This window comes from Narcine bancroftii, chromosome 4, assembly GCF_036971445.1.
Source record: "Narcine bancroftii isolate sNarBan1 chromosome 4, sNarBan1.hap1, whole genome shotgun sequence".
NCBI classification, from domain to species: Eukaryota; Metazoa; Chordata; class Chondrichthyes; order Torpediniformes; family Narcinidae; genus Narcine; species Narcine bancroftii.
The window spans coordinates 238,912,594-238,925,531 of NC_091472.1; the positions used below are offsets into that span (position 1 = coordinate 238,912,594).

The window sequence follows — 12,938 nt, forward strand, 5'->3', positions numbered from 1 at the left end:
GAAAACAACTGGCATTAAGCCTCAGAAAAGGATATGAGGAGAGTTATAAAGCTTAAGGACCATCTTAAAGGACAAGGGGCAGAAGGCTTTGGAGAGAAACTTTAAATGAGGACATGGCACCTGTTGGAACCAAGGGGTTAAGTAATCATGGAAAATATGCCTATGTACTATTCATTATGTATTCATTAATCCATTACTATGTAACAATTTACTATTTACTTCAATTATACTATTTAAGGGAAATATTAATGCAATTAAGTAACAGCCACAGTAGGTAGAAAAGTTGGCTGATTATAGTATGTGTAGAATTTGCTGCCTCCAAATACAAAGAGAGAAAATACTTTCTTCCCCAAGGTTACACTAAAACAACAGAATGTTCTGGCCTTGGAAATTAAGATGGGAGGGCTACACCATAGATAATTGCAGAGCAGGAAATTGCTTGGGATAAATCTTAGGCAAGGAGCCTATAAAGCAAAGCCAACTTTTGTTCAGTGTAATAATGTTGATCTATATAAACAGAAGAGACTGGACAGTAGGAGTCAGTCTTGAGGAATAGCTCACTGAGCAGGTGACCTATGAACTAACGACTGGACCAGAGCTCTGTTAAGCTTTATTCTTGTGCTATGTAATAAACTTATTGTGAAACCGAATACCTTCTCCTATCACTTCATTCAACGAGCACGCTGGACTCAGACGACACATAGACCAAATTGAGGGGAGGGTAAAGCCAGAGTCTGACACAGCTCAATGTTGAACAATTAAATCCAAGGATGATTAAAAGGTCAGAACTGAGGAAGAAAAATCTCAAAGTAACTTAAAATGCTGGAAGAATATGAATGGCTAAGAGGATGCAGGACAAGAAGATGGAATGACAAGGGTGAGAATGTTAAAATCAAATGGTACTGAACCTGCAGCCAACACCGGTTCAGACCACGGGTCATGATTGAATGGAAGATGCACTATTAGGCCACGGGCAGCAGAATTTTGAATGACTACAACTTTACAGACATCGCAACAGGACAGCTGGCCAGGTGTGCATCTGATTCATCAGGTTTTGAAATAACAAAGACAGGAACAAAGATTTGAACAAAAGTTAAACTGAAGTGCGACAGGAAAGGCATTGTTACAGAAGTTTAAACAGACAGTCTTAGTGATTGCAAAGATTGTGATGTAAAATCATGGATATGCAAAGTCAAAATATTACGGTAGGATTACAAATAATCTGGTTCAATTTCAGGCAACTTCTTGGAAAAAGAAGAGTTGATACTTAAGTCAATGGTACCATCTTCACAAATGCTGGGTGAAACTTATGTTCATCTCATGCTGGTCATGAATAAATGTTTCACAAATTTTAGACAGTGAAGGTGTTAAAAGAAAAGACAAAGTTGTACATGAACAGCATACAAATATAAATGGAGGCTATGCTTTTTCAGTGGAACATGTGAGGATAACATTGAGATGAGAAAAGAGGGCCAAGAATAGAGACATGAGGCAATTCCCTGACTGGTAATTATGAAAAGCACTATCTAGGAACTGATGCTGCTTTAGGATTAATTGGATACTCCTTACCAATTGTTGTTTTTGGCTTATTCCTTAATTTATTTTTAAAGTTCATGGGACTCTGTAAAACCTGCATATAGACAAGTAACTTTCATTGATTAAAAAAATCAAGTGTTCATTCACAGTAAGCGAGTTTACAGAGATCTAATTTTGTAAAATCTATATTTCTCTTTGAAATAGGAATGATCAGCTTTCACAAAGTGCACATATAAAAGTCAAGCATCTTCCATTGATGTTTAGACTAAGATTTTCTGCTTCTAAATTCATCAGCCTCACATGACTGGTAGGGAAGTAAAGTAGGACAAGCACAAAACTAAAGCCCTTTCAAAATGTGACTTTTAGCATGAATATTAACAAGATGCAACCTGATATTAAGGCAGACACCTTGGTGTGCATTTGGTTATGCATCAATTTGAGATTTTACACACCAATCTTTGCAAAGAAAAAGATTTTAAAAAAGGGCTCAGGCCTGAAATGCCACTTGCCTTTCACGTTCCATGGACGCTGCCTGACCTGCTGAGAGGCTCTAGCACAGGGGTGTCAAACTCAAATTCACGGAGGGACAAAATTAAAAACTTGGATTAAGTCGAGGGCCGAACTAAATATTTATTGAAAATTTTCAACAACATCTGCATGTTTTCTCTTCTTTCAACATATGTAATGCTAAACTTTAGGATATAACTTTAGGAGGATAATGTTACAGGTCAGGAGTAGGTAGCTCAAGTTCACCCTTTGCTTGACCTGAGGGAAACATATTTGGTCCCTGTGGAGATGTAGTCAGCATTCACAGGCTGTGTCCATTTTGGCCTGCATCAGGACTCAGCATTTCCTGCTCACTCCTCAGGCTCTAGGCCTCTATTCACCCTCAACCCACCATCCCTCTACCTGACCAGTCCTTTACCCAACCTCTACTCACCCCTCACTCCACTCACTCTGCCTCTACCCACCCCATCCTATACACGCCCCTCTACTGCCTCTCCCCTCAACCTGTTCCTCCCTCTACCCGTTTCTCACCCTCTAATCACCCCTCCCCTACTCGCCCTGCCCCTCCCCTTTTACCTCTTCCCTATCCACCCCTCCTTCTACTCATCCCTCCCTCTAACTGCCCCTCGCACCACCATAACTTCCCCTGCCCATTACTCCTCACCTACACCCTCTGCCCACCCCTGCTTACCCACCCACTCAGGCCCAGCGCACTGCCGATCAGCCTTTGCGGAGAGCCACCATCTCTCTCTTCACATGCAGGGCCGAACCAGCCGTCCCTGGGGTCCGCGTGGGTGCAAGCGCTGAAGGCCTTGGCGACCGGGAGAAGTGCGCTCGCGCTGTGGAAGGGCTGTCCGGTGCCAGTCGCGCGGGGCTCGCGCTGCCCGGAGTTGTGTGCAGCCTGCCATGCCTGTCGCGCCGACAGGAAATCACAGGCGCTCGCCAATCCGCCGCACCGCTCGACAGGTGGGAGAAGTGACTGATTGTGCGGGGAGCCTTCCAACTGGCATGGCGGCTGATGACATCGACAGACTTCTCGTGTTACAATTTCTCGTGTTACAATGGGGAAAGATGTGCAATGAAGGGGGAGGATGGTGGGGGTGACATTACCAAAAAACAGCATCTGCTCTCGCTGCAGGGCGGGCCACCTCTAATACATTTTTGAAATGATCTTTCGGGCCAAATATATTTGGCCCGCGGGCCAGAGTTTGACATGTGTGCTCTAGCACTTTTGTGCGCTGGTCTTAGACCCCCAGCATCTGCAGGCTTCCTGTTTACCTCTATCTAGTTTTCTTGGCTTAAGACACAAAGGTGAATTTATATTTGAATTTTATATGTAGGCTTATGAACCTACACCACAATTTTCACATGATCAGTCAGATCTTTTCCAGTTGTTTTCAGGAAAACTGATATTTTTTCTGCAAGTATTATCAAGTATTTGCACAAGGGACTTCACTTCCATGTGAGCAAAACAACTGGACTGGTGAATACATGCAAGGCGGAACAATGAGAAAAGGACAATAAGATTCAAGGAACCATGCTTGGTTCACCTTTGTCCTGACTACACAACTCATCTGCCTGTTGTGCTGTGGCACTGGGAAGTGGACTAGTGGCAGTCCACTGTGAACTGAATAAAGGATGCGTATAGTACTCCTCATCAGAATTATAAGGCTCTTCATCGTGAGCAGAAACAGAAATGGAAGGGGCTAGGAGTTTGTACTTCTCCTGAATGGTGGTAGGCTGATAGCTTGAGCACCTTTGGAGAGGCTTTTGCTTTACCTCAATTCCTAAATCTACAAATAGACACAGTGATAATTTGACATAGATACACATGTCCAAAGCAAAGAAAAACATCTAAACAGTGATTAACTGGCCATGATGCATGTACTGTCTGAACTAAAAATACTAACGTTGCTCTCCAAACTAGAAAATTTGGATCGATACTTACAATAAAATTTTTATCAAAAGGTTTTAGGCAAATAACAATCTCAGCAAGTTTCTAAAATCAACTGAATTTAAGCTTAGACAAAATTCACCTTTTCATAATCTAAGTAAGCTGCTTTATTATTTGTTATTAACTTTTTAGCCCTATTTTTACATTCACCTGATTGCACTGTCACAATATCAGCAAATTCTTGAGTACATAAATCAGACATGAAAATCCTAAAGTTGCTTTCAGTTCTTTATGTTGAACGCTTGTCCAATGTAATCAGAAGGATCTAATGATACAATGGAAATTTCAACTACTTCAAAAAAACTCACGGTGACCAAATTTTCTCATTATCCCGGACGCCACCCTTCAGCGGGACATGCTCACTTTATTTCGGGCTGACAGAGATGCTGCTCTGTGTGGTAAAGCCCGTGACATTGGCCTGTGCTTTTACATCTATATGGAATGGTGTAAGGATTCTGCACAAGTCTCCAGTCACAACTCAACACTGGTGGAATTTTGACTGTCAGATGTAGACCATTTTATCGACCATGGGAATTCACCATGGTCCTCATAGTTGGAGTGATATGCCCCCAGTGCTAACACTAAGGAGGCGATCTGGGAACTGTATGGGACTATAAACAAACTACAGGCTGCACACCCTGATGGACTGTTTATTATTGCTGGGGATTTCAACCAGGCAAACCTCAAGTCGGGGCTACCTAAATTCCATCAGTATGTGGACTTTGCTACAAGAGGGGCAAACACATTGGACTTTGTGTATATGAACATTTCCGACACGTATCAGGTAAAGCCCCACCCCCACCTCGCATACTCCAACCAAATCTCTGAAATGCTAATCCCAGCATACAGACTGCTCAGACCACTTCTAAAGCAGGTTAAAACCTGGCCAGCGGGGTCCACTCACGCACTTCAAGACTGCTTTGAGCACACTGACTAGCAGTTCAAGAAACCAGAAACTGGTGGCAATTGCATCAATCTGGAGGAGTATATGGCATTAATAAATGTTCTGATGATGTCACTATGCCCAAGATAATTATTATTCACTCTAATCAGATCGAGGTGGGTGTGCTGTTCAGGAACTGAGACGCTGCCTTCAGAGTGGATGACAAGGTAGCCCAAGCTATTGCAAGATCCAAGCTGTCTAAGGCCATCAGGGAAGCTAAGCATACACATGCCTAGCGCATTCATAGTCACTTCCTGGACCGCAAGGACATGATGAGGAAGGGCATCCAAGTTATCACCAATCACAAGACTACACCATTTGCCTGTGCTGGTGATGCCTCCCTCCAGATCCACTGAACAACTTCTATGTGGATTTTAAGGTGAAAAACAATGTGGTAGTGAAGAAGACCACTTCTCCAAATGATCAGGTGCTGTGTCTTGCAGTGGCCGATGTGGAGAGAGACTTAGGCAAGGTCAACCCACGGAAAGCTGCTGGACCAGATAACATTTTCGGCAGAGTTCTCAGAAGATGACATCTTCCTGATGTACTTCAAAGCCGCCACCATTGTCAAAGAAGTCGTCTGTGTCCTGTCTCAATGACTAATGCCTTGTTGCACTCATGTCCATTGTCCTGAAGTGCTCAAGAGGCTTGTCATGGGGCATATCAAGCTCCTGCTGCTCCCGTCACTGTACCCCCTGCAGTTTGCATACAGATCTAACTGCTGTACGGATGATGCCATCACCAGCGCCCTCCATCTAGCCCTCACCCACCTGGAAAATAAGGACTCATGTATTTGAATACTGTTTATTAACTTCAGTTCAGCATTCAACACAATCATACCTCAAAACCTGATAAGGAAGTTGAGCCTGTAGGGGCTAAACATCTCCCTCTGTAGTTGGATTCTTGACTTCCTGTCAGGGAGACCTCAAGCAGTCCCGGTTGGTAACAGCACTTCCAAGACCACCACACTGAGCAGGGAGGCCCCCCCCAAGGCTGCATGCTTAGTCCACTGCTGTTCACTCTGTTGACCCATGACTGTGCAGCTAATCACAGCTTGAACCACATCATCAAGTTCGCACTTGAAACTACCGTGGTGGGCCTTATTAGTAAGAATGTGGAGTCAGCGTACAGAGGTAAGGTGCAGTCATTAACGGACTGCCAACAACCTGTATCTGAACATAAATAAAACAAAAGAGATGGTTGTCGACTTCAGGAGGGCCCGTGGGGAACAATGCTTCCCTTACCATTGACCATTGAGGTCATCGAGAGTATCAAGTTCCTTGGAGTGCACTTGACGAAGAATCTCACCTGGTCCCTTAACACCAGTGCCATAGCCAAGAAAACCCAGCAGCGCCTCTCCTTCCTGCAAAGGCTGAGAAAAGTTCATCTCCCACCCTCCAACCTCACTACATTCTACAGAGAATGTATTGAGAGCATCCTGTGCAATTCATCACTGTCTGATTTGGAAGCTATATCACCTCAGACCGCAAGACCCTACAGAGGATAGTGAAGTCAGTGGAAAAGATAATTGGGGGCTCTCTTCCTACCATGACGGATGTCTACTACACTCCATGTAGGTGAAAGGCAATAAAGGGATTTTCTTCCCTTAATCAAATGATATTTTATAATAATGAGGTAGCTTTATAATTACAATTGCTGAGATTAGTTTTGTTTTTAAAGTCCAGATTTATTTAATATTTGAAGTGACGTTCCTCAGTGCCTATGGTAGAATTTGCAGTCAATATTATACATGGTTTAGAAAGCTGGGTGTTAATTCAGTAATTTCTCTGCTGCAGTACTACACTTAGTCAAGAATAGTTTAGCTAACACTTTAACCCTAAAGGCGTAACATTAGTTATGAGAATGTTATTGATTGCCCTCAACTGTTGCTGGATGGTAGGACCCCTTAAATCTGACATTAACAGCAACTCTTATCATAAAAGAGGAAGGTTGTCCACAGAGGTTTCTTCAAGGACAGCAACAGTGTTTATTAAAACGAAAATAGGTCTTTAACTACTTGCAAAGTGTTAGGTTTACATTGTCTAGCTCCTAACAAAAACTGAACACAAACACATGAGGTGTGCTTAATACTTTAGTCTATTTTTTTCGCATGTTTAGGCCCAGCATATGAATTGCTTATTTTCTCCACCAATGCTGATCAACTCCTGATTCTTTCTAGCCTTTGTCTACTTTTGGTTCAGAATTCAACGCTCTGTTCAATTGCACATTTAAAGTGCAAATTGACAGAGAACTACATTATAATTGCTGACTTCCAACTCTGAATGGTTTACAGGCTTAACAGCACTGGCGACAACTCCAAAATCAGAAATATTTCAGATGGTCTGAAATATCACCCCCACTCTTCTGTTCTTTTTTAACCAATACCAATTTATATTTAATGATTTTTTTTCCCAGAGAAGAAGGTGAAGGTGGATAAAAATACAACAAAATAAATCATTCCAACAGATTTGGAAATAACTTTTTTATAACCTTTCCCACCCACGATGTAAAACAAAACCTGTACCATGCACTTCAATTGATTACTGGTATATATTCCCATAATGCAAGTAGACTTCCTAAACACATCCACAAATCATCTGTATTATTATGTGTAAATTGTGTATTTTACAGGTATGTTTTGCTAACATGTTCTTCTGCACTGCACTTCTGCACTGAAATATCACTCTGTCCAAACTTTACATTACAGAACTGCATGGCCAGTTTCATCCACTGTTGTTCAAGCGCTAACAATCTATTCAGTGTTCCCACATTATCCAAAGACTTCATGAAAACAAGGAAGTACTGAACACAATTTAGTAATTAAATAAAGGTGCGTATATATATATATATATATATAAAAAAATCTATCTATTTATTTATTTATTTATTTTTAATTGGATTAGAATTTCTTCTAATCAACAATTTATTTCATTCATACCCAACAATTGGAACATTGTGTGTAGCCAGGAAGAGTTATGAATTTCATCAGAGACATCACATGATTTTCTTACCTTTCTCTGCTGCCACAAAATGTTCTGATGCTGGAGATGGTGGTGGGGAAGGCGGCAAATTGGTTAAATCTTCAACTGAATGTTAAAAGAACACAATAAAATGCATCAGTTAATAGAAACTCGCCAATGCAATCATCCAAAATGCACCATTTTTGTAATTCCTTGTCATGAAATTTTCCCAGAACAAGTAAGAAGTGATATTGCTTCACGTCACTCATGCCTGCTGAATGCGGTTTGTTGGCACAAGGACAGGACTAGTGATGCTTCCTGATCTACTTATTTATTTACTAACGTATTTAATTGATTTCCTAAATGGCCACAAATTTCTGTTGTAAGAAATTTCAGTCATTGGAACTAAAAATTCAAACTTATCTTTCTCTGCTTTAGTAAAGAACATCAAAAAGACTCAATTTTGCTAGCTGCTTGACACCCATTTGACTTCTAACCCCCCAAGAAACTAAAGTTTCCCTTTACTTAACTGATATAAATCTTGTCATTTTACACTCAGTTATTAAATCGGCTCTTATTTTATTTAAAATAAACTACCCATAATGTATCATCACTCCAACCATTCTTATTCTTCTGCGCACCCCCCCTCCCCCACCCCCACCAAGCCCTCATGACCTTCCTAAAGTGGAATCCTCAATTTATCCACATCACCCTGACTGAGGCTAAGCTAGTGTTCCATATGGAATAAGCATATCTTCCTGATTTTGTTGTACTCCATGCTGCTATTTATAAAGCCCAGAACCCATATGCTTCACGAACAGTTTTGTTAGGGAGTCCTCCTACATTCAAAGAATTTTGGAGAAATACAGTTTTATTTTTAAGATCTTGTGTAAAATTATACAATTTATTACCACCTCTGCACAACCTTTCAACGAAATCTACTACTTCCCATTTTTCTGAATTGTTTCCTTTTGCTTATATGCAACTGCTTAAACAGCCTTTCAACATCCATCTTATTTGTTGTTTACATTTCCAAGGTTCAAGACTCTTGCAAATTTTCAAATTGTGCTCGTATCATTATATAAAAAAAAAAGCAGGTTGGTACAGGGATCCTTTGAGTTGAGTTCATTTTCCTTATTCCTGTCTGCAAAAACAATCAGTCAGTCATTCTCTTTCAGCCTTCTTTCCTTTCTTTTGCCAGATTTTGTTTCCACGTTATTACTGTTCTTTTAACCTTGCAATTCCAATTTGAGATGAAACACAACATGTGGGGCTTTAGTAAATGGCTTTTGAAAGTCCTCAAATAATGCTCAATAGTCCCATCCAAAATCCAATTCCAATTTCCAAGGTACAGAACAATAGGATATTGTGGCCGTAACAGAGATGTGATTGAAGGAGGATCAGGACTAGCAGCCAGGGTGACAGAAACAATGGGAAGAGAGGTGGGTGATGGGGTTGCAATATTAGTCAAAGAAGATATCACAGAGGTCTTGAGAGAGGATATTGCCGGAGCATTATCGTGCGAGGCAGTGTGGGTGGAAATCAAAAAGGAAAAGTCACCTTGTGTGTGCTATAAGTTACCAAACAGTCCCCAGGAGCTGGAAGGGCAAACAGCTAGAGATTGCTGAGGTCTGTAAAATTAGCAGAGCTGTTATTGTCGGTGACTTCCACCTCCCCAACATTGAGTGGTCATGCAAAGTGGTGTGAACGTTGTTTTTTTAAAGTTTTTATTTAAAATCTTTCCTTCGACACCGTGAGCAGGAAAGGGCTTTGGCAAATACTAGAGCGCATCGGATGCCCCCCAAAGTTCCTCAACATGGTTATCCAACTGCACGAAAACCAACAAGGTCGGGTCAGATACAGCAATGAGCTCTCTGAACCCTTCTCCATTAACAATGGCGTGAAGCAAGGCTGCATTCTCGCACCAACCCTCTTTTCAATCTTCTTCAGCATGATGCTGAACCAAGCCATGAAAGACCTCAACAATGAAGACGCTGTTTACATCCGGTACCGCACGGATGGCAGTCTCTTCAATCTGAGGCGCCTGCAAGCTCACACCAAGACACAAGAGCAACTTGTCCGTGAACTACTCTTTGCAGATGATGCCACTTTAATTGCCCATTCAGAGCAAGCTCTTCAGCGCTTGACGTCCTGTTTTGCGGAAACTGCCAAAATATTTGGCCTGGAAGTCAGCCTGAAGAAAACTGAGGTCCTCCATCAGCCAGCTCCCCACCATGACTACCAGCCCCCCCCACATCTCCATCGGGCACACAAAACTCAAAACGGTCAACCAGTTTACCTATCTCGGCTGCACCATTCCATCAGATGCAAGGATCGACAACGAGATAGACAACAGACTCGCCAAGGCAGATAGCGCCTTTGGAAGACTACACAAAAGAGTCTGGAAAAACAACCAACTGAAAAACCTCACAAAGATAAGCGTATACAGAGCCGTTGTCATACCCACACTCCTGTTCGGCTCCGAATCATGGGTCCTCTACCGGCATCACCTACGGCTCCTAGAACGCTTCCACCAGCGTTGTCTCCGCTCCATCCTCAACATTCATTGCAGCGCTTTCATCCCTAACGTTGAAGTACTCGAGATGGCAGAGGCTGACAGCATCGAGTCCATGCTGCTGAAGATCCAGCTGCGCTGGGTGGGTCACGTCTCCAGAATGGAGGACCATCGCCTTCCCAAGATCGTGTTATATGGCGAGCTCTCCACTGGCCACCGTGACAGAGGTGCACCAAAGAAAAGGTACAAGGACTGCCTAAAGAAATCTCTTGGTGCCTGCCACATTGACCACCGCCAGTGGGCTGATATCGCCTCAAACCGTGCATCTTGGCGCCTCACAGTTTGGCGGGCAGCAACCTCCTTTGAAGAAGACCGCAGAGCCCACTTCATTGACAAAAGGCAAAGGAGGAAAAACCCAACACCCAACCCCAACCAACCAATTTTCCCCTGCAACCGCTGCAACCGTGTCTGCCTGTCCCGCATCGGACTTGTCAGCCACAAACGAGCCTGCAGCTGACGTGGACATTTACCCCCTCCATAAATCTTCGTCCGCGAAGCCAAGCCAAAGAGAGAAAGAGAAGAGAAATAAAACAGTAATGATTAAGTTTAAAAAATTACAATGATTACATGATGGTTTCTACCCCACCCTTACCCTCCCTCCCTATACCACCCTCCCACACAAAAACTAAATAAAAAATATAAATGAGATAATATTTTAATAGGAAGTATAGAAAAGGAAGAAGAAAATAGTTTCCTGGATTGCACGAAGGATCAGTTCGCACACTGGGATCTCACAGTATTTGTTTGATCATTTTTGGAAGAAGATTAACATAGGTCTCAAGAGCCAGAAGTACATTTTTACATATTTACCCCTAGACTTTGCATGTTCAGGCTCCAAATTTGCAAAAAGGTAGTGCATTTATTTCTTAAATTGTATGTAATTTTCTCCAAATGAATAAAACTTTGAATTTCTGCTTCCACCTCTCCATACCTAAATATGCACCTGATTTCCAAGTCACTGAATCCACTAATGCCGTTTTGACAAATTTTGTTTGGTACATTGATAATTTAAACTTCTATATTTCACAATAAAAATAAGTTTGGATTTTGTAGAAATACAGTACATGTAATTTGCTCTAAAATATGTCCTGAATCCACCCAAAAAGGCCTTACTTTAGAACATAATCAAGTAGAAAATAAAAAAAAACTCCTGTCTCTTCACCACATCTAAAACATGTATCAGAATCAAATATAATTGATGCAGGTAATTATATTGAAGTAATCTATATCTTACATTTCTAATGTTTGTCATAAAATCTCGACAAAGATTTGACCATCTTTTCTCATCAATTGTGACATTTAGATTTACCTCCCATTTTTTGTCTAGATTTATGGACTCCCTGTTTAATAGTACCTGTTTGTAGTAAAAGGTACATTGCAGAAGTAAATTTATTAGTGTTACCTCTCCTGATAAAAGTTTCCAGCTCACTACAAGCCAGTAAAAACATTGATGGACCTAACTTTTCCCGCAAATATCCTTTCAGTTGAAAATAACAAAAAAAGTGTATTCCGGGTTATTCCTTAATTGTTGAAATGACATTAATTGACCTTGTTCATAACAATCTTCAATATTTTTAATGCCTTTACAAAACCAAATATTTAAAAATTGATTATCTTTAGTAAAAGGTATGACTATCTTGATTCAAAGGTTTCTTAGGTGATATACTTCCTTTTGTTCCAATTTCATTATTTATCTTATCCAGATAGTAATCAAATGTTTCAACAATGGTGCTTCTTTTATGGCGGTTAAATCCCATTAATATATAAATTCCTTCTCCTAATTTCTCTCCTATTTTTTCAATTCTATTTTTTTCTGATCCCTCAAAAAAGAAATAAGAGATCTCATTTGAGCTGCTTGGTATTAATTCTTAAAGTTAGGAAGCTGTAAAGCTCCTGGTTCATATTTTCATGTTAATCTTCTATAGAAACTCTAGACATTTTACTTTTCCCAAAGAAATTATTTAATATTGTTATCAGAATTTCAATAAATAGTAAAGGGAGAAATAAATAAAGTTTTGGACCTGTCAATAACATTAAGAAAAAATTGGATAAGTTAGAAGGGACAATGAAAAAATGCAAGAAAATATGCAACATGCAGAGGAGAGCAACTACAGTGGAATATACTATCATTGTTTGAACAGAAGTTACAGCAAAAAGTGGATATATTGGAAAATTTCAGTGGAAGAAACAATAGCAAGATAGTGAGCCTTCAAGAAGATGTGGAAAAGCAGGATCCAATTGGCTTTTTTACAGAATGGATTCCTGAAACGTTGGGAGCTGAACATTTTCAGATTGAAAGAGCACACAAAGCTCTCGGAGCAAAACCACTTCCAACTCAAAATCCATGATTTGTATTAATTAAATTTCTTAGATACCAAGATAAAGAGAAGATCTTGTCTTTGGTAGCAGAAAAGGCAAGATTAAGAAGAGGCCTGCCTGAGTACTAAGGGGCTAAAGTTTTAT

General features: G+C 40.9%; 1 protein-coding gene across 1 annotated transcript in view; it reads right to left on the reverse strand.

Annotated features, from left to right (window-relative positions):
- LOC138762445 (microtubule-associated protein 2-like) overlaps positions 1-12,938 on the reverse strand; it is a 434,932-nt gene that overhangs the window by 50,984 nt on the left and 371,010 nt on the right. Inside the window, exon 7 of the mRNA XM_069936203.1 lies at positions 7,952-8,026. Coding sequence (XP_069792304.1) covers positions 7,952-8,026 — 75 coding nt within the window. The remainder of the gene's footprint in view (positions 1-7,951; positions 8,027-12,938) is intronic.